We start from the raw sequence: 22,055 nt of genomic DNA, 5'->3' as shown, positions 1-22,055 counted from the left end.
TCTCACGCATGGGAAGCACTTCGTCTAGTAACACCTTGATCCTCAAACCCAGGAGGAGAAGAAATGCAGCTTTCTTTCTTTTTCTATTCATCAACTTTATTTTCTGAGCCTCCATTACACAGAATTGGTTGAAAGGTAATTGCAGCCCACTTTCTGTCCCCCTCTTGCCTGGGTTGCAGCTAAGTTCCAGGGGGAACATGGATAACAAGATGTTCTTCTATTGCCCCTGGTCCCAGCACTCTCCCTCCGGTCCTCACCATCAGTGCACGCAGGCCACTAGTGAGCCCTCAGTGCCCTCTGCCAGGCCCACCGCTCTTGTGAGTCTGTCTGTCTCTCAAAGGAACCATTCTGCAGCTCCCAAAGCAGGTGGCCTCTCCTCCAGGGCCCTCAGCCCTCCAATCCTGCAAACCTAACTGAGATCTTGTCATGTCCCCCCCGGGCCCCACCCCCGCCCCAGGGCTCGGCCCAAGAAAGGAGACAGAATGTAGAGCCTCTAAGCTGTCATCCACCCCCTTCTAATCTCTCTCTTGCAGCCAGTGTCCACGGCCAACAACCAGCACACATTCTTCCAAAACTGTCGCTCATGAGCTGGGGCCCTTGTTTGTCCCACTGGCCTCAGCTTTGGGGGTCCCTTCCTCTATTTTCTGTTCCACATCCCTCCTGAGTCATGAGCCCAGAGTGAGGTGGCTGCAGCCAGTACAGGGCATAAATCAAGGGTTAGAGGAAACACAGATGTGTGCGGTAGGGGTGGAGTCAGGTAGATAATAAAAATATCCAACCACGTTCTCAATAAACGGCTTTTGAAGATCTGTGGTGGGGGGAAGGGCAGGCGGAGGAGGGCTTCTTTCGCTGATCGGAGCCCCCTGGAGATTCAGAAAGCAGTTGAATTTTAACATCTCAACTTGGAAGCATCTCCCTCCGTACTTTTTCATTCTTTGAGGTCTACACAAGTTCACATTTTTCTTCTGGGGAGAAAGGAAGAATTAACGTGAATAGGCCACTGTATCTTCCTTTCCTCTGATGCAACAGAATGGAGGGAGGTGTTTGCAGGACATCCCAGAACAAAGCCAAAGGAAATATCCCAAAATAAGCAGATGAGAAAGAAGCATCAAGGAAGGTCCCTCCACGGCTTTTGAACGCTAAATCCCCAACTTTTCAAGATAAGGGAGGGAGGAACGTTAGTGCTCTGCCAGAGCATCCTGGGTCCTGAGCTGGGGCAACAAGGCTCACCATCAGCCACTCTGCCAGGGAGGGGATTGGAACACTCTGGGGCCTCTCCAGGGTGACGGCAATTCTCCCCACCCCCCTCTCTGCCACCACCTCTTCAGATCCCTGATGTCATCAAATGTACTCTCCACCAGAGGTGAATCAGAGGGGCCAGCATAGAAACACTTCCTATCCATCTTTCTTTTTCTTTTTTTTTGAGGAAGATTAGCCCTGAGCTAACATCTGCTGCCAATGCTCCTCTTTTTGTTGAGGAAGACTGGCCCTGAGCCCACATCCATGCCCATCTTCCTCTACTTTATCCGTGGGACGCCTACCACAGCATGGCTGGCCAAGCAGTGCCATGTCCACACCCGGGATCTGAACCGGCGAACCCCGGGCCGCCAAAGCAGGACGTGCACACTTAACCTCTGCGTCACCGGGTGGCCCTTTTACCCATCTTTCTTCCCTCCAGGACCCTTCATTTCGTGCATGCACATGCACACACACGTACGCGCACGCACACACACAGCATCCCAGTCCCTCCCCAGCTTGAATATTTTAAGAGTACAAAAGACTGGGTTGAAAGATTCCACAAAAATAGAGAGAAGAGCAAACATGAACAACTTGGCTCCCAGGGTGTCTTTACGCAGCTGCAGTTCTCAGCTCTAACAACACGTAAGGCCGTTGTTGCCACACTTGCTGGGTGAGTTCCTGCTCTGAAAATGCGTGTGAAAGTTGTGTGCCCTCAGAGCACAAAAAAACAGGGCAGGTGAAACCGGGCCTCATATTACACCCCAATCCCTAAATCAAGCCGCAGCAGACATTCTACCGGTCACTGATTTAATCCCCATAATCACCTCTGTTCTGTTCCCAACGCAGGTGCTGGAGAGGAACGCAGACCTGGAAGTCACACTGCTGACCTTCCTACGAAAGAACTGGACCCTTTTGACCATGTTTTGGCCGTGTCTATGTTTTCCTTGAAACTTAGGCCAGCTGTGACCATGAGAACTGATCAGACTTCCCCATCCCCAGACGGTCAGCCCCTCCGCCACTCTCTGTTTGCTTTTGGCAATGGTTTAAGGGTATTAAGTTAACTGGGCTACTTGTTGAGGATAAAATTTCCCCAGAGGTCCTTATATCCTGCTTTAATACCAGTGAAATATAAGCTAAGCTCCTCACGTCAGCACTAATTGTTCCCGTAAGGGCTTTCTGGATGCCCAGCAGGCGGTTAGGTAACAAAGGTTTGTGTCACCTGTGCCTGCCCTGCAGGGAAACCAGCTTCTCCAGACTCTGGGAGAGCCTGATCGTAGGGGAAGATCGCCTTTCCTACATCTGTCGTCTGCCACCGTTTTACGCTCTGAAAGGTAGATCGTAACAGCAAACATAGTGTAATTGGTGAATCTAATGGCTCTCCCAGAGAAGCCAACAAGAACCAAATTAATGAGAAAAATTACAAATTGATGGAATCAGCCCCTCTGCAAGTTTTGTTTAAAAGCCCACATGGTTTTTAATTAGTAGTCAATATTTGAAAATTAGGAAATCTCATATTTTTAAAAATCAAGATTTTTCAGCTTCTCATGAAAAATGAGAAGATAGTCATTCCTGCGTTACAGTGGACCTGCCTAGGGCTGAGCAGGGACTGTCCCTAGTCCTCTGTCTAAAGTGGGGCGTGAGCTCCCAGTTACACCCAGCCCACTCCACTCACTGACATACCCTCTCTGAGAAGCATTTGAGTTATGGCTTAATTTAGATGAACAAGCCCCATGGCTTTCAAAAAAGAAAAAAAAAAGTCAGTGATTCCGAAGTCTTCTTAGCAATTCTAGTGAACTACATCCAGTCCATAAACTGTGTGGAAATCGACCACAGTCAGGGAGAAGGATGACTAAAGAAAAGGGGTGGAGGCTGAAACTAGATTTGGGGTTGGACCTGGACGATTGCCCTTAGGAGGTGGAGCCGAGGGGCGCTCAGGGTGGGCCGTGATAAGCATGCGCGTTTTCTCCAAAGGCTCACTCGCTTGCTCTCAAATGCAATACCAGCTGCTGGGCAAAACTAGTAACACTGCTAGAAAGCAGTTGTCTTCCGATCATATGATTGGAACCCGGAAGAACACCTGTGATGGAAATAGGATTTTTTCAAAGGGCTTTTTCATCCATTACCCTCCAAGATGCTTATGATAAACCTGTGAAGATCAAGTAGGTATTACTTTCCCCTCTTTGCAAGCGAGAAAGCAGGCAGGGAGAGGTTAATATGTCGAGTGTCACACAGCTAATAAGATATGGAGTGGCCTTTACTGACACCTGGAGGCAGGCAGGCGACTGATTCCTCAGACCTGCACCTCACCCCACAAAGAAGACCTTCCTGGCTAGAGACACCCTGGGGAGGCCGCTATCATGGAGGCAATCTTTTCCTTGACCACCCCTTTCCAGTACGCCTCACGGGAACCAAGTATGCCTGCGGAAGAGGAGGCTGTGGGGCCTGCACCGTGATGGTGTCGAAGCACGACCCCGTGTCCAGGAAGATAAGGTATCCTGCCCAGAGGCTGGAGGAGGCTTTGCTTCTTTGCCAGCCTTGTATCCTCACCTCACAGCCAAAGATCTCTAAGGATCTTCCAGTCTTGCAATTTTCGCTCTCTATAGATCTTAGACCCCTCTGAAAACCTGAGAAAAGCTGGGAGCCCTCTACTCAGAAAACACACAGTTTCAGGGCGATCATGGACCTCCCAAGGCCCACTGTCTCCCGGTTAAGAAACCCCAATGTACGCAAACCATTCATTTTACCGATGAGGAGACTGAGGATCAGAGACGAAATGACTTGTTCAAGGTCATACGACTAGCAAGCTGTAGAATAAGGACTTGACCCCACATTTTCTGGCTCTGAAGCGAATGCCTTTTCTACTGTTGGACTCTGCAGGGACCTGGGCCATGACTCCATCCTTTAATTAAGGGCCAGATTCCAGGACTTGGGCTGTTCCCAAATCCACTGGCCCAAGAAATCAGGAAATGACTTCAGAACACAGACCACCCAACACTGTTGAGAGACCTTACATGGAGAGTTTAAAATTAACAAGCAAAAAAATTCTCCAATATGAGTAGAAGACAGAGGTGTGCCTTTGGCCTGTTGTGGGATCAGTGTCCTAATGAACACTGGTTGAGGTCTAACCACGCTCCTGATGACCCGAGCCCACTCTCATTGAGTCCAGACCCAGGTGGGTCTGTTCTGGGCTTGGAAAGTTTTTCTGAAGTTCAGAATGCCCCTACTCACCCTAAGGATCCCCAATTCGTGCAGATAATACAGTCAGCAGAGAGGACTCTAAATTCTTCCTCTCTGACGCCCCTCCAGTTCCCCATTCCCTAGGCTGAATGAGAAGCCTGGGGGTTTCCCGCTGCCCATGAGGCATAACTGTGTCACTCCTCTTGGTTTTCCTTGTACTTCTCATACAAAGACACTTCTCCGTCACTGCGTGCCTGGTGCCCATCTGCTCTCTGTATGGAGCTGCTGTCACCACCGTGGAAGGTGTTGGAAGCATCAAAACCAGGCTTCACCCGGTGCAGGTGAGAGCACGTCCTCATCGTCTCACTTCTTGACTTTACCTTTTTGACCAATGCTGCACTCACAGTGCTGCCTGGGGCTGCCAGGGTGGGGTCAGGTGAGTACAAGCTTTGGATGCATATTGACCAAGATGATAATAATATCTGTGAAGTGGTTTAAAAGAAGCCTGGAAATCCTTCCGCATTTTATTAGATGATCATCGTTTTTCTTATTTTTTCTACTTGAATGATAAGCAGGACTTTAAAAACATCAATTAACACCTATTGGACTATGCTGTGGGACAAATATTGTACAACGGATGTTATGCATAGAATGAAATGTCTCTGCGGCTAACAGGATCAAATTCAGGGTTACCTCCTATGGTATGGGGTTCTTGGGAGTAAAATCAGAATTGAGGGTGACTGTGCCAGAGCACAAGGACAGTTGTTTCTCCAAATCTTAACTTGAAGATGGAAAAGAGAGGCTGGTTTTAAGAGTACTGTGACCTGCATTGGCAGAAAACACATGAATTTCTCTGTCACTGTCACAGGGTTTGGAGTGTCATAGGTCCAGATCCACCAACACTGCAAGGCCTTCCAGGCAGGAGGAGCCCAAAGGGTCTCTGGGTTTAACCACGTGAAAATCGATTCCAGGAAGGTCAGCAAAGGCAAAGAACGCAGGAAATTTTCCTAGAGTCCCTGAGGAGATCAGAAAGGACGTTCACAGCAAGGCTGATGAACCCGAATCCTAGGATGACATTCGGAATCTAGAGCAGGGCTCCCAAACTTCAGAGCGCTGAGACCCAGCAGGGAGCTTGTTGCAAACACAGATTCTGAGTCAGGAGGTCTGGAGCAGAGGCCTGAGGTTCTGCCTTCCTATGAGCTCCCGGTGGAACCAACACCGCTGGTCCCGGGGCTGCACTTTAAATAGCAAGGATCTAGGACACAGACCACAATCTTGGACCTTTGAAAGGAGAGCTCCTTCTGAGCTAACACAAAAGAATTTAAAGAAGAAAGTGAAGTGAGGTCAACAGGAGATAGTCTCCAAGCTCATCAAAAAGAGGCGGCCCCACGGGCAGAACTAAGACATGGAGGTGTTCCAGAAAGCTGTTTCTGAAACCTACACATAATTTCCTTTTACTGATGATTTTTGGAGACTTCTTCCCACTCTGGGAATCAAGGCTGCACGCTGCTAATTCCCCAGTTAGAAGGAACTATGCATTTGAGCTTGAGAAGCGATTGTAACGCTAGAACAGGGCTTCTGAGTCACCTGCTCCAGGAGCAGCGTGGGAAAGGGGGCACTGGCCATCTCTGAGCAATGGGAGGAGGGCTTCTCAGGGCCTGGGCTCCCCCATGACAAGGGAGACGCAGCACACAGACCCTCCCCCCTGAGAGGCAGAGGCAGCAGGCAGGCAGGGCCTGTGACCACATGTCCTTCCAGGAGAGGATTGCCAAGAGCCACGGCACCCAGTGCGGGTTCTGCACCCCCGAGATGGTGATGTCCATGTACACGCTGCTCAGGAACCACCCACAGCCCTCAGAGGAGCAGCTCATGGGGGTCCTGGGAGGTAGGTCTGACATGGGGAAACCCCTCCACCCACCTGAGGCCAGGTGGGAAGTGTGCCTCAGGCTCCCCCAGCCCACATCATCCCAGCCCAGCTCAGGGCCTCCCTCAGTTGTTTCTGAAGTAGCCACAGTTCACCCAGGAGCAGGGAAGAATGTCAGGCTGTGCCCTGCTTATCAGAGCACTTGCTGGAGCGGCCTGCACAGAACACACTGCACGTGGACCATACCCCTGTCTTGACACCCCACGTCTCTGCACAGTGATTTATTTGGCTGCCTTCGTTAGAGCTGTTGTAACAAAGCACCACAAACTGGGTGGGTTAAAACAACAGGAATTGAGGTGACATCAGTGACATGGTGGAGTGAGCTCACCCGGGACTCTCTCCCCTCCAAACTACAACCAGAAAATGAACAACTGAACTTCAACCAATAATTCTAATAATACAGAGATTGTCAGAGACCCACAGCAGCCAAATGACAGAGGTCAGAGAGGCTGGAGCCCCCATCGGAGGTGCTGGAACGGGGTAAGAGAGAACTTTGCTCCCTCCCCTAGAGACTGGGATTGCTGCCATGGGAGAGGGATGGAGTGGGGGAGTGGCTGCACATCCGCGGGATTGTCCAGGACTACCACTGCCCGCGCAGCCGAAACCCACTAACAGGGGGAAGCTTTCGCGTGCAGGGACCCCATCAAGCCAGGGCCCCAGGAAACCAGAGAGCAAGTGCTGAACGGACTCCAGGTCAGCATGCGAGAAAAAGTGCTCCTCCTCCCGCAACCTGCGCTGTGTACCGCCATCGCGGCTGAAGGCGGGGGGCTGGGAACGCACGGCTCTTGACCCCCATCTAGTTGTGGCAGGCTGTAACTGCAACTGAACAATAGCATCATGTGAAAAAACTGCTCCTCTACCATCCAGCAATTTATAAAAGCTCCACTCCAAAAGGAAAACAATAAAAATACAGAAGTATGTCCTGAGGACTTGGAAATAGGTAAATTAAGTGAAAATGAGTTCAGAGTAGCTATCATCAAAAAATTCAATGAGGTAAAGGGAAATATAGAGAAACAAGTCAACGAGTTCTGGAGTTACTTCACAAGAGTTTTAAACTATAAAGAAGAATCAACCAGAAATACTAGAGATGTAAAATACAATGGATCAGATGAAACAGAATACAGATTCCATGAATGCACGGGTAGACAACATAGAGGAGAAAATTAGCATAATCGAAGATAGACAGGCTGAATGGCTCCAGAAAGAGGAAGAAAGAGAACTAAGAATTTTAAAAAATGAAGAAAATCTCTGAGAAATAGCAGATTCAATGAGGAAATCCAATTTAAGAATTATTGGAATCCCTGAGGGCATGGAAAAGCGAAATGGAACAGAAAGAATGCTGAAAGAAATAATAGAAGAAAATTTCCCAAGTCTAGGGATTGAGGGAGAAATGTGTGTGGAGGAAGCTTTCAGATCTCCTACATTTGTCAATGTAAAAAGACCTACTGCAAGGCATATAGTAGTAAAAATGGCAAAAATGAATGACAAAGAAAGAATACACATGGCAGCAAGGCAGAAGAAAATAACCTACAAAGGAACCCCCATCAGACTTTCAGCGGATTTCTCTACAGAAACCTTACAAGCTAGGAGAGAATGGAATGACATATTCAAAACTTTAAAAGATAAAAATCTTCAGCTAAGAATACTCTATCCAGCAAAAATATCCTTCAGATATGAGGGAGAAATTAAATCTTTTCCAGACAAACAAAAGCTAAGAGACTTTGTAAAAAAAAAAAAAAAAAAAAAAAAAAAAACCTCCACTACAAGAAATCCTCAAGAAGGCTCTCATACCTGAAAAAAAGAAAAAAGGGAGAAAGGGGTCACAAATCACAGAGTAGGGAGACAGAATCAGAATAGGATAGCAAATATTCAACTATAGCATTAGGATAAAGGGAAGGAAACCAGCAAAGCAAAGACAATCTTATCACTCTAACCACAAACTCACAACACAAGTTGGAATAAGAGATGAAAATAATAATTTAGGAGGGGAAGAGGAAAGGCCAAGTAAGTAAGAGAGCACCAGAAAATGGACTATGTTATACATGAGATTCTGAATACAAACTTCAGGGTAGCCACTAAACTAAGAAACAGAACAGAGACACAAAACATAAATAAGGAAAAATCTAAGAAACCCAGCATAAGAAATTGCAGAAGTCAATGGGTAGGCTAAAACACAAAGTACGAGAAACAAAGGTAACGCAGGAAAACCAGATAACGAGCGACAGAATGACAGCATTAAGCCCTCATGCATCAATACTCACCCTCAATGTAAACGGATTGAACTCTCCAATAAAAAGACACAGAGTGGCAAAATGAATTAAAGAACAAGATCCAACAGTTTGTTGCCTCCAGGAAACACACCTCAGCCCCAAGGACCAACACAGGCTCAGAGTGAAGGGGTGGAAGACAATACTTCAAGCTAATAGCAAACAAAAGAAAACAGGTGTCACAATACTTATATCAGACAAAACAGATTTCAAAATAAGGCAGGTAAAGAGAGACACAGAGGGACAATATATAATGATCAAGGGGACACTTCATCAAGAAGAAGTAATGCAGGGCCAGCCCCGTGGCTGAGTGGTTAAGATCATGCGCTCTGCTTTGGCGGCCCAGGGTTCAGATCCTGGGCACAGACATGGCACTGCTCATTAGGCCATGTTGAGGTGGCATCCCACATGCCACAGCTAGAAGGACCTACAACTAAAATATACAGTTATGTACTGGGGGGACTTGGGGAGAAAGAAAAAAAAAGCAGAAAAAAAAAGAAGATTGGCAACAATTGTTAGCTCAGGTGCCAATCTTTAAAAAAAACAGAAGAAGAAGAAGAAATAACGCTTATAAATTTCTATGCACCCAACACAGGAGCACCAAAGTTCATAAAGCAACTATTAACAAACCTAAAAGAAGATATTAAAAATAACACAATAATAGTAGGGGACCTCAACACCCCACTCACATCATTGGACAGATCATCCAGACAGAAAATCAACAAGGAAACAGTAGAGGTAAATGAAAAGCTAAAACAATTGGACTTAATAGACGTATATAGAACACTTCATCCAAAAACAGCAGATTACACATTCTTCTCAAATGCGCATGGAACATTCTCAAGGATAGACCATATGTTGGGAAACAGGGTAAGCCTCTACAAATTTAAAAAAATTGAAATAATAACAAGCATCTTCTCTGATCATAATGCTATAAAGCTAGAAATTAATTACAAGAAAAAAGCTGAGAAAGGCACAAAGATGTGGAGACTAAACAATACGCTATTGAACAAGCAATGGATCATCAAAGAAATTAAAGAAGAAATCAAAAAATACCTCAAGACAAATGAAAATGATAACATGCCATATCAACTCATATGGGAAACAGCAAAAGCTGTATTTAGAGGTAAATTCATCACAATACAGGCACATCTTAACAAACAAGAAAAATCCCAAATCAGCAATCTTAAACTACACCTAACTGAATTAGAGAAAGAAGAACAAACAAAGCCCAAAGTCAGCAGAAGGAGAGAAATAATAAAAATCAGAGCAGAAATAAATGCTATTGAAACAAAAAAGGCAGTAGAAAGGATCAATGAAACATAGAGCTGGTTCTTTGAGAAGATAAATAAAATTGACAAACCCCTAGCTAGACTTACAAAGAAAAAAAGGGAGAAAGCTCAAATAAACAAAATCAGAAATGAAAGAGGAGAAATAACAACAGACTCTGCAGAAATAGAATGGATTATAAGAGAATACTACGAAAAACTATATGCCAACAGAATGGATAACCTAGAGGAAAAGGATAAATTCTTGGACTCCTACAATCTCCCAAAGCTCACTCAAGAAGAAGCAGACGATTTGAACAGACCAATCACAAGGAAAGAGATTGAAACAGCAATCAAAAGCATCCCAAAGAATAAAACCCCAGGACCAGATGGCTTTCCTGGGGAATTCTACCAAACTTTCATAGAGGATTTAATACCTATCTTTTTCAGGCTATTCCAAAAAATTAGGGAGGATGGAACACTTCCTAACACATTCTACCTGGCCAACATGACGCTGATACCAAAGCCTGACAAGGACAGCACGAAAAAAGAGAACTACAGGCCAATATTGCTGATGAACATAGATGCAAAAATTCTCAACAAAATTTTGGCAACCAGAATTCAGCAATTCATCAAAAGGATCATACATCATGATCAAGTGGGATTCATACCAGGGACACAGGGATGGTTCAATATCCGCAAATCAATCAATGTGATACACCACATCAACAAATTGAGGAGTAAAAACCACATGATCATCTCAATAGATGCTGAGAAAACATTTGACAAGATCCAACAGCCATTTATGATAAAAACTCTGAATAAAACAGGGATAGAAGGGAACTACCTCAACATAATAAAGGCCATAGATGACAAACCCACAGCCAACATCATACTCAATGGGCAAAAACTGAGCGCCATCCCGCTGAAAACAGGATGAGACAAGGATGCCCACGCTCACCACTCTTATTTAACATAGTACTAGAGGTCCTGGCCAGAGCAATTAGGCAAGAAAAAGGAATAAAAGGAATCCAAATAGGGAGGGAAGAAGTGAAACTCTCGCTGTTTGCAGATGACATGATCTTATATATAGAAAACCCCAAAGAATCCATTGGAAAACTTTTAGAAGTAATCAACAACTACAGCAAAGTTGCAGGGTATAAAATCAGTTTGCATAAATCAGTAGCATTTCTATACTCTAATAACGAACTAACAGAAAAAGAACTCAAGAACACAATACCATTCACAATCACTACAAAAAGAATAAAATACCTCAGGGTGAATTTAACTAAGGAAGTGAAAGAGTTACACAATGAAAATTACAAGGCTTTTCTGAAAGAAATGGATGATGACATAAAGAGATGGAAAGACATTACATGTACATGGATTGGAAGAATAAACATAGTTAAAATGTCCATTCTACCTAAAGCAATCTACAGATTCAATGCAATCCCAATCAGAATCCCAAGGACATTCTTTGCAGAATTAGAACAAAGAATCCTAAAATTCATATGGGGCAAGAAAAGACCCTGAATTGCTAAAGCAATCCTGAGAAAAAAGAACAAAAGTGGAGGCATCACAATCCCTGACTTCAAAACATACTACAAATCTACAGTAATCAAAACAGCATGGTACTGGTACAAAAACAGGTGCACAGATCAATGGAACAGAATTGAAAGCCCAGAAATAAAACCATACATCTATGGACAGCTAATCTTTGACAAAGGAGCTGAGGGCCTACAATGGAGAAAAGAAAGTCTTTTCAACAAATGGTGCTGGGAAAACTGGAAAGCCACATGTAAAAGAATGAAAATTGACCATTCTTTCTCACCATTCACCAAAATAAACTCAAAATGGATCAAAGACCTAAAGGTGAGACCTGAAACCATAAGGCGTCTAGAAGAAAATGTAGGCAGTACACTCTTTGACATCAGTATTAAAAGGATCTTTTCGGACACCATGTCTTCTCAGAGAAGGGAAACAATAGAAAGAATAAACAAATGGGACTTCATCAGACTAAAAAGCTTCTTCAAGGCAAATGAAAACAGGATTGAAACAAAAAAACAACCCACTACCTGGGAAAAAATATTTACAAGTCATACATCTGACAAAGGCTTAATATCTGTAATATATAAAGAACTCACACAACTCAACAACAAAAAAATCAAACAACCCGATCAGAAAATGGGCAGGAGACATGAACAGACATTTCTCCAAAGAAGATATACAGATGGCCAATAGGCACATGAAAATATGTTCATCATCGCTGATCATCAGGGAAATGCAAATCAAAACTACCCTAAGATATCACCTTATACACATTAGAATGACAAAAATATCTAAAACTAATAGTAACAAATGTTGGAAAGGTTGTGGAGAAAAAGGAACCCTCATACACTGCTGATGGGAATGCAAACTGGTGCAGCCACTATGGAAAATAGTATGGAGATTCCTCAAAAAATTAAAAATAGAACTACCTTATGACCCAGCTATCCCACTACTGGGTATCTATCCAAAGAGCTTGAAGTCAGCAATTCCAAAAGTCCTATGCACCCCAATGTTCATTGCAGCATTATTTACAATAGTCAAGATGTGCAAGCAACCTAAGTGCCCATCAACAGATGATTGGATAAAGAAAACATGGTATATATACACAATGGAATACTACTCAGCCATAAAAAAGAACAAAATCGTCCCATTTGCAACAAGATGGATGGACCTTGAGGGAATTATGTTAAGTGAAATAAGCCAGATAGAGAAGGACAATCTCTGTATGACTCCACTCATATGAGGAATTTAAAAATGTAGACAAAGAGAACAGATTAGTGGCTACCAGGGGAATGGTGGGGTCGGGGGTGGGCACAAAGGGTGAAGGGGTGCACTTACAACATGACTGACAAACAATAATGTACAACGGAAATTTCACAAGATTGTAACTTATGATTAACTCAATAAAAATTTAAAAAAAAATACCAAAACTTACTCTTATGCTAATATTTAAGTAGCTTCTCTCCAGATTTTCTGATTGTAAACTTCTGGAATAAGTCAAGCAAAGCAAAACACTCTCTCTCTCTCTTTCCTCCTCCGACCGTGATTGTAGCTCTCGCCCTGCCTTGCACACCCCATCTCCCCACCACACCCCACCCCGCCGTGCAGGGTTCCTAAAGCGTCTGGTTTTCATTCACTCCGTGAAGCCCCTCACCAGCCGCATTCACCAGAATCGTCCTTGCTGCCGTTTAATTCCTGAATCAAGACACTTGATGTGTTTCAGTGACACCCAGAGAGGCGTCCTGATTTTACTGCTCTTCCAGAACAGCTGAGTTCTGAGAAGAGCAATCAGGACGGGGGATCTTTGTGTCCAGTGAACTCCAGCCCATTCTGGGAGGGCTTGTCCAGCCCCAAACGTCCTGGCTTCTCCCCCTGCCTCTGCGGGCCAGCTGGCTGACAGGCCTCTCCCTCCTCCGGGTGGCTTGAGATCAGGTTCAAACCAGTCAGTCCAGTTCCACATCATGTGCAAAGGGAGGGAGGGCAAGAAATGTTCAGATAAAAAGTGAAATCCTGGGGGGTGATGTGGATTTGGGTTACCCAGGCCAGCCTGGCCCTGCCGTGTCTTGGACACTTTGCCCGACTCATTTTCACATAAATCACAGCCAAGCTCAATCATCGACTAATCGGCTTCTCTGTCTCATTTTGGATTTGAATTATGTCTCTCAGGATGGCCGTCATTTTCCTGAAATTTCAGACCGATTCCTAAGCGCTCTAGAAGATTTCCCGGCCACAGTACCCCAGGGCGTCCAAAGGTACCAGGTCAGTGAGTTTAACTTAACAGAAACCTAGAAACTAAGAGAAAAGTGATAGCTGTGTGAACAGGCAAGCTCTTCAGAGTTGTGGTTTCTAGTTCGGACTTTCCAGTTTTGCTAGAATATCGGCCGTTTGTTCAGGCCACATCAGGAAGATGCTGGGTGTCAGATCAGGCCTGGGCTGCCGCTAGATGCACTCAAGGCTGAGCCGACCTGGAGCAGCTGGCCCTCTGCCTCATCACTGAGTCTCTGCACTGCTGCTCCCGAGCAGCTGTTCCAAGAGCAGCTAAAGCAGGTGTGGGGGAGCACAGAGCAGGGGAGCGGCCGGGTTCAGCCTCAGCCCTGATGGCAAATGTGCAACCTCCAGTCAGGAAAACAAGAGCTCTGCGAGTAACTGGCCCCACCCTTCCTGAAGGACGATTGAGAAAGTCTCTACTGTTGTCTTCAGAGCACAACCCCTCCTCTCACCCCATCTCCACACCAGCTCTTCCCTGAGGACAGTTCCAGGATAAACGCCTTCTCCGTGTCCTCCTCCTCCCAGGGATGTTTTTGTGCCACCAACAGGGGCAGCCAAGGCACCTTAGTCCTGGTCTGGGTGCACTCCACTGCTGTTTCTCCCCTCCCTCCCCAGAGGCCCTGCTCAAGTCAATAAGCAGGATTTGGGCTAAGATTTTGGTCCCCCACCCTCAGGAATTACATCACTTTAGGCCTCATCATCATGATCGCTTTATAGTTGAATAGGTTGATCATTGGAAAGGCAAGAAAGCAGGACAGGGAGACCCTCTGAGTGCCAGCAGAAAGGGGTCCAGGGTCCCCACTTGGAAAGATGCCAAAAGGAGAAGCTGGGTGCCCCTTCACCTACTTCCCAATTTTGCCAAAAGGTTGGCCCTGTCGAAGGCATTGCCACATAACTAAAACGACAAGTCCCTGGTTTAGTTACATCATAAAACTGTCACGCTCATCATCTGGCCCACTGCACTGTTTGTTGCCCAAGGGTGACCGTTGATCTCTCCATCCCGAGTCAGGAGGGTCAGTGATTGGCCAGGCCACTCCTGAGATTAAAGGCTCCCAGGGCATCTCACGTCTTCCTCTGCAGAGTGTGGACTCTCACCAAGCCCTCCAGGATCCAGTCGGACGGCCCATCATGCACCTGTCAGGTCTCAAACATGCCACAGGTGAAGCCATATTTTGCGATGACATCCCCATGGTGGATAAAGAACTTTTAATGGCTTTGGTGACCAGTACCAGAGCCCATGCAAAAATCATGTAAGTACATGAAAAGCTTTCAAAAGCTTTTTAAAAGCACACCTGGGGATTACCCCGGGAGGAATGTGCCCATTCTCCTGTGATGTCCCAAACCCAAAGGATCTAAAATGGAAAGAGTAAAGAAAAGGTCAGCAGCCCCAGGAGGAGGCAGGGAGAGAATCCAGAAATGACCAGCAGGAAAGAACAAAAATCCTAGGTATGGGCCCCTTGCTTCCGGCTCAGCCTCCCAACACCTCATTCTACCCCCTGCAGCCTCGGGCAGGGCTCAAAGGAGTACCTCTGAGCAGGGCCGACATTCAGTGACTGATAAAACACTGAGGTCCTTCATTACTGCATGTTAAATGGCCACTGTCCTAAGCTCCCTAAGGACCCCTTGCCGTAACCACACCGGCCCCTCCTCAAGCTCCCCTCCCAGCAGCAAAAGTGTTACCCCTGGCCCAGCAGGGGGCCTCCTGGACCCTCCTGTGGTGGGTCAGCTTCAATTGGTCAGGGCCTAGTTGGACCAGTTGTTATATATTTTGATTTTCAACCATGCTCTCTCCCTCCCTTAAAGGTTTGGGGCCTCCAAGCTTGCTGATTTCTACCTCTTAAATATTTCTCTCTTTTCAGATCAGTTGATTTGTCCAAGGCCCTTGAACTCCCCGGGGTGGTTGATGTGATAACAGCTGAGGACATTCCAGGCACCAATGGTGCCGAAGATGACAAATTGTTGGCTGTAGATAAGGTACAGAACATGCCTTCCCAGATGACGTTGTGCAAATATTCACCGAGGCACCACCTCCAGCCGGCTCTCCATTGCCTCCCAGCAATGTCTGCTGTCGGGGGGAGAAGGGCCAATTCTTCCAGCTTCTCTCTAACCCCGATGTCTTTATTCAGACAGAGCTGCTCTTCTGGAGGCAGGAAATAACATAAAAGGAAACTTATTGGGGCTGGCCCAGTGGCGCAGCGGTTAAGTTTGCATGTTCTGCTTCTCAGCGGCCAGAGGTTTGACGGTTCGGATCCTGGGTGTGGACATGGCACCGCTTGGCACTCCATGCTGTGGCAGGCGTCCCACATATAAAGTAGAGGAAGATGGGCATGATGTTAACTCAGGACCAGCCTTCCTCAGCAAAAAGAGGAGGACTGGCAGTAGTTAGCTCAGGGCTAATCTTCCTCCCCCCCACCCCCCACCAAAAAAAGGAAACTTATTACAGAAAAACAATAAGTCCTAGTTTTCCGACTGTGTGCTCTCGAGTCCATTTAGCCTCACCTGAAGAATAAATGTAGGCACTGACCTGGATCAGGTTAGACTACCCTAGAAAGATCTAGAAAGGAGAGTACAGATCATACAGCCACTCCCTGTTATTTATACTGATCTCCCTCCCTTCCTAGACCCAGCTCCCACCTACCATCACACCTTCCACTTGTAATGAAGTTGCCCTTGCCACATCTGACCTTTTAATTCAATTCTCCGACAATCTATTGAGCACCTGCTGTCGGAGCCAGACCACCCTGGTTCGTGCTCCAGCTCCACCACGCACTAGCGGGGCGCCCTTGGTATCATCCTCTGTGCGGGGAGTAATCGTAGCAGGCACCTCACCGTATTGTGAGATTTGGATGAGTTCTTGCATGTAAGGCATGTGAAGGCTCCCAGGAAGTGTCAGCTACTATTGTCACATCTCAGTGAGTCCTGCACAGACTATTTCTCCTCTAGCCACAGAACAAACCACTTTCATTTGTGTGACCTCCAGATGAAGGGCTGGCTTTCATTTAGGAGCTGCATTTTCTGCTCAGGCAGCCACAACAAAATACCACAGACTGGGTGACTTAAAAAACAGAAACGTATTTTCTCACAGTTCTGGAGGCTGGAAAGTCCAAGATCAAGGTGCTGGCAGGTCCGGTTCCTCCCGAGGCCGCCCTTCCTGGCTTGCAGAGGGCTGCCTTCTCCTCGTGTCCTCACGTGGCCTTTTCTCCGCGCACAAGCCTCCCTGGATCTCTTGCTCTGCTTATCAGGACATCAGTCATGTTGGGCTCTGGTCCACCCTTATGACCTCGTTTAACCTTAAGGTCCCCTGTATGGTCTCTCTTTCCAAATGCAGCCACGTGGGAGGTGAGCGCCTCCACAGATGAATTTGGGGGAGGACACAGCTTAGTTCACAATGGGAGCCGCGTTGTACAAAAAATACTTCCCTTATCTTAGACTCTGAAATGACATCATGATAGTGACACATGTGAACCAAGCTTGACAGAGGACCCAGCAGATTCAGGTCACAGCCAATCTCACATCCACTCTGGGATGTGAGGTTAGGGGCTTACATGCATTGAGTAACATGGCCAATGGAACCGTCTGTATTATTTAAATTGGTTTTTAATTAAAAATTTTCCGCCAAGCACACGGAATCGAATGTGCCTCCAGTGTGGTTCTCGTTGCTCAAGAACGATCACTAAGGCACCAGCCACCGGTGAGGATGAGCTGAGCCTCCTTCCACCCAGAGTCTTCTGCCAGCGTCACGCATGTACCTTCCCCAGGTGCTGTGCGTGGGCCAGATCGTCTGTGCTGTGGTTGCAGAGACGGAGGCACAGGCGAAGCGTGCAGTTGAAGAGACGAAGATCGCCTATGAGGACCTGGAGCCCGTAATCTTCACCATCGAGGTGAGCGGGGCTGGCCAGTCTCTCCTGCGAGGCTGTAGAATCAAAAGTGCCTTTGTGAATTTGTTAATGCGAGCCCAAGTCAGGGCCCTACTTTTATCTCGTCACTGGCTGGCTCTGGAAAAATCAGCTTTCTCGGGAAGACAGTACTTGTATGAATTGAAATTAGCTTAGGCTCCAAGAAACAGGAAAAGAATGACAGAAGTTTCTTACTCTCTCACGTTCAGAAAGTGCAGAGGTGGTCAGTCCAGGGCTTATATGGGGGTCTACGTGTCAGGGATCCGGGCTCCTTCTCTCTAGTTGCCCTGTCATGCACGGTTTCCATTCTCCAGGTCACACTTTGGTCCACGATGGCTACGGAAGCTCTTGCCATTACGTCGCATTGCAGACAGCAGAGAGAATGAGGTGATGAAGGGCGTGTCCCCTCCCTTGAAGGGTACTTTCCAGAAGTCACACATACCTTCCTACATCTCATTGGTTAGAACCTAGTCACGTGCCACAGCTGACTGCAAGGGGAGCTGGGGGATGTCGATTTTATTCCAGGCGGCCAGGTATCCACTAGAAACTTGGGAAGATGATGAGAATGGATATTGGGAACAGTAATGTTTTCAAGGTGGAGCCCAAGAGCAATGGGACTTTCATGATGGAACTCCAGAGAAATTTCCACTCTGGTTTCTGGGTGAGATGATGGAATGCAAATGCTACCCCATAGCATATATTGGCAAATGCACAAATAGTGAACTTAGAACAGAAAAGTCAGACGTGGACTGAGGATGGCAGTTCTAACTGAATGAAGAGCGAGTGCAGAGTAATTGAGTTGAGAAAAGCTCACTTATTTGATTTCTTGTGACAGAAAATAAAAAATCTTCAAAGGCCCAGTGAACCATTTGAACATTTTTGAATGTTCCTAAAAGGTACAACTTGCTCAATATTCAAAGTATTTATTTAAAAAGTCATGTTTCTTGATCTTTCTAAACCCAGTCAACTCTGATCCAAATTCCTCTTTTGTCGAGATTACAGGGAGTCCAGGCCATTTTTCTCGGCTCACTCCCCTTCCTAGGGTTGGGCTGGGATCCTAACATGGGTTTTTGAAACTTCAATTCTCATCCCATGTCCTCAAGGGAGAAGTGACGTCCAGAGGACACAGCCGTGAAGTATCCTGGGGCTCAGGATGGTTAGCGATCTGGAGCCCCCGCAGAATAGGACTGTCCAGAGTCAGCACCAAATTCTTTTGGGAACAAAAATAGGTGACAAAATAGTCATATATATCAATACTTATTCATCCATCCATCCACTCATTCATTTATATGACTGTATATATGAGAGTCAGTGTATGCTAGTGGTTGAAGCATAGATTCTAGAACCAAACTGCCAGGTATGAATGCTGGCTGCACCACTTACTAGCTCCGTGACCTTAGGCAAGTTACTTAACCTGTCTGTGCCATGGTTTCCTCAACTGTAAGGTGGAGGTAGTAATAATACCTACCTCATCCGGTTGTTGTAAGACGGCACGAGTTAGTATGTGTAAAGCACTTAGCCCACAGCCTGGCACACAGTTAGCGCTCACTAGATATGGCATGTATTACAATAAGATGGTACTACCTTATGACACGTTTACCATATGGCAAGAAACATACTTCCACATGTACTAGGGTGACTTATTGAGATCTTGGTGTAGCAGAAAATGAAAAATTCCACTATACTGTTCATTTCCTGCTGCTTTGAGAAATCAAATATTCATTGTCAGGCCAGACATTTCTGAAAACCTAGCCTCGGCTTGAAAGCTGCCTCCATCGCTTATGTGAAGCATGACTTTGAGAAAGTTATTTTAAGCTCTGTGAGCCCAGTTGCTTCATCTGGAAAGTGGAGAGAATAATAGAATCAATGTGAGAATACGTGTACATACACTATATATTACAGTGCTTGGCAGAAAACAAGCTCTCAATAAATATCACCTGCTTCAGTATTATCATTGTCATCAGCAGCAAGGAAGGCGATGGATTTGCAGCTGTTGGAGAGTAAGAATGCAGGAGACAGGCACCATTCGGAAGGACAGAAAATCACCTTGAGTCCAAAGGTTAAGCAAGGATCGGTGGGTCAGTCCACAGAACCTCAGAATGGAAGGGCTTCCCATCTTCAGTGTGAGTCAGTTCATGTTATTGTCAGAAAGAAAACAGAACAAAAGGCTAGAAAGGCCCTTAGGAGATATGCCAAATACTCAAAGAAATGGGCGGCTTCCTCCAGCGTCTCTTGGGCTTTCTTGCCTAGAGATGCACTAGGACTTGAATCCCCTTCCTCAGCACGGCCTCGGTTCTTCAGATCCCTGAGTCAGAGGTTCTCGTTCGTGAGCTACCTAGGTCTGAGGCAAGGACTTCTCTTCAGGGAGAGGGTCAAAAGGGAGGGCCCAGAGCCTCACCCATTTGGACCTATCAGCTGTTCCCTGGAGGTCCACACTGAAAATGAGAAATGAGTAGTTGTCATCCTGCACCACTATAGCGTCCCCAGATCCAACTTTTAACGTTTCTCCAGTCCTTCTTGTTGGTTTTCTCCGTTCTAGAAGACATGCCCTCTGGCCTCTGGTCTCCGTGGTGAGCCCAACACTCTAGTGCTCTCTGGCTAGCACAACTCCTTTCATGTGTCCTGGTCAGATGGCAATTTGGGGGATTTTCCTGGCCTTTGATTAAGAAAAAACTGCCAGGCGGCTGGCCCCGTGGCCGAGTGGTTAAGTTCACGTGCTCCGCTGCAGGCGGCCCATTGTTTTGTTGGTTCGAATCCTGGGTGCGACATAGCACTGCTCATCAAACCACACGGAGGCAGTGTCCCACATGCCACAACTAGAAGGACCCACAACGAAGAATATACAACTATGTACCAGGGGGCTTTGGGGAGAAAAAAGGAAAAAAATTTTTTTAAAAAACTCTTAAAAAAAAAAAGAAAAAACTGCCAGTGGAAGAAAAATATGAAAAGAATTGGTTTTTGTGGTTTTTTCCCCTGTCACTCAGGATGCCATAAAACACAGCTCGTTCCTGTGCCCTGAAAAAAAGCTTGAACAAGGAAACGTCGAGAAGGCATTTGAAGAAGTCGATCAAATTGTGGAAGGTAAGCGACTCAGGATATGTAATAGAACCTTTGGGAGAGTCTTGTTCTGAAGCAGACGCTGAGAGCACGTGGTTTCATCCCAGAAAGACCAGCCTCTAGAGTCGTGGCCCTCTGCCAAGTCTCTCGTATCTCTTCCTCTCAGATTGTGTGTGTGTGTGTTGCTCTCGGGGGTGGAGGGTAGGGAGCCGCAGAATGAACAGAAGGAACGCTCCTAAGATTTTGACGAGCCAAGGGCAGAGTGAGGAGCGGAACCAGACACTGTCAACTTCTCACCCAGAACCGTAGTCTCCGAAACACATCGCCCTCGGCTGACACAGGACGGTTCCCTGGTCAGGACAAAGCCAGGCTGGCCTGTCCTCCTCTCACTTGCTTCTGATGCCCCAGCACGGGATTTCCGACCAGCACACGCCCTCAGGAATTCCCCTGTGCTCTTCCAGGAGAGGTCCACGTTGGAGGACAGGAACATATTTATGGAAACACAGGAGTGCTCGTTATTCCAAAGACAGAGGACAAAGAACTGGACATTTATGTGTCGACACAGGATCCAGCCCACGTGCAGGTGAGGTCCAAGCTCGCCCCCACCTCCCCAACCTGCTCCTTCCGTCGTGGCCTTCAGTCCCCACAGCCTCACAGGTGGCAGCCAGTTTACCTCCAAAACTTAGAATCCAAGGATGGGACATCAGTGGAGCAGCTAAGACCCGAGACCCCTTTTATTTTCTCTGGTCTTGTCAAGCAAATAAAGAGCAGCCACAGTCGCTTTAGATTTACAGAGGACATTCATTTGCACCGCACGCACTTAAATGACCTCCGTGATTGGATGACAACACGAAATTCTATCTGTACTTGATTTTTCTCTAAACTAATCATTATAGGGGCTGGCCCAGTGGCGTAGTGGTTAAGTTCCTGCACTCTGCTTCAGCGGCCTGAGGTTCACCAGTTCAGATCCTGGGTGCAGACCCACAGACATCAAGCTATGCTGTGGTGGCATCCCACATACAAAACAGAAGAAGATAGACACAGATGTTAGCTCAGGGACACTCTTCCTCAAGCAAAAAGAGGGAGACTGGCAATGGATGTTAGCTCAGGGCCAATCTCCCTCACCAAAAAAAAATAATCATCATCATTATGGATAAACTATGGAGTAAACACCATCCCTTTGTAGCAGATTTTCATTTCCCCAGTCACAAAGTGCTCTAGGTCCCAGCTGTGAACACATCCTCTTCTTTAGTGGCCTGCCAGGAGCTTGCTGGTTTTCACCTGGCTGTGACGTTAGGTCTAGGCTTTTCACTAGGATTACAGCTTCCAACAGAAACCCGGGACTCTGCCAGTTTCCCTTCTGGAAGATGCCATTCTTCTGCTGGAAGCGCTGTTCTGTGAAGATTAACGA

The 22,055-nt window shown here is 46.4% G+C and overlaps 1 protein-coding gene and 2 long non-coding RNA genes across 14 annotated transcripts in view; 1 reads left to right on the top strand and 2 right to left on the bottom strand.

The window, feature by feature from the left end:
• The window catches only part of LOC103545307 (aldehyde oxidase 2-like), a 54,128-nt gene that overhangs the window by 611 nt on the left and 31,462 nt on the right, over window positions 1-22,055 (top strand). For all 12 annotated transcript variants that reach the window (XR_011536419.1, XR_011536418.1, XM_070606807.1 and 9 more), the window contains exons 2-10: window positions 2,086-2,143; window positions 3,633-3,729; window positions 4,649-4,757; window positions 13,590-13,682; window positions 14,772-14,941; window positions 15,551-15,665; window positions 17,450-17,572; window positions 20,572-20,668; window positions 21,106-21,227. Coding sequence is in view for 10 of the 12 variants with exons in the window: in XM_070606807.1 (XP_070462908.1) it covers window positions 2,086-2,143; window positions 3,633-3,729; window positions 4,649-4,757; window positions 13,590-13,682; window positions 14,772-14,941; window positions 15,551-15,665; window positions 17,450-17,572; window positions 20,572-20,668; window positions 21,106-21,227 (984 nt within the window). In the remaining 2 variants the exon portion in view is untranslated. The remainder of the gene's footprint in view (window positions 1-2,085; window positions 2,144-3,632; window positions 3,730-4,648; window positions 4,758-13,589; window positions 13,683-14,771; window positions 14,942-15,550; window positions 15,666-17,449; window positions 17,573-20,571; window positions 20,669-21,105; window positions 21,228-22,055) is intronic.
• On the bottom strand, window positions 71-13,143 carry LOC139081329 (uncharacterized). Its single transcript, XR_011536422.1, has 3 exons — window positions 12,859-13,143; window positions 8,602-8,759; window positions 71-965 (listed from the first exon to the last, which is right to left on the bottom strand). It is a non-coding gene; the product is annotated as an uncharacterized lncRNA (long non-coding RNA).
• On the bottom strand, window positions 14,378-20,038 carry LOC139081327 (uncharacterized). The gene is made up of 4 exons (XR_011536420.1): window positions 19,525-20,038; window positions 16,376-19,425; window positions 15,526-15,831; window positions 14,378-15,043 (listed from the first exon to the last, which is right to left on the bottom strand). It is a non-coding gene; the product is annotated as an uncharacterized lncRNA (long non-coding RNA).

Source organism: Equus przewalskii, unplaced genomic scaffold (assembly GCF_037783145.1).
Source record: "Equus przewalskii isolate Varuska unplaced genomic scaffold, EquPr2 contig_5313, whole genome shotgun sequence".
In the NCBI taxonomy this organism is placed as follows: domain Eukaryota; kingdom Metazoa; phylum Chordata; class Mammalia; order Perissodactyla; family Equidae; genus Equus; species Equus przewalskii.
This window is presented reverse-complemented; position numbering and strand designations above follow the sequence as displayed.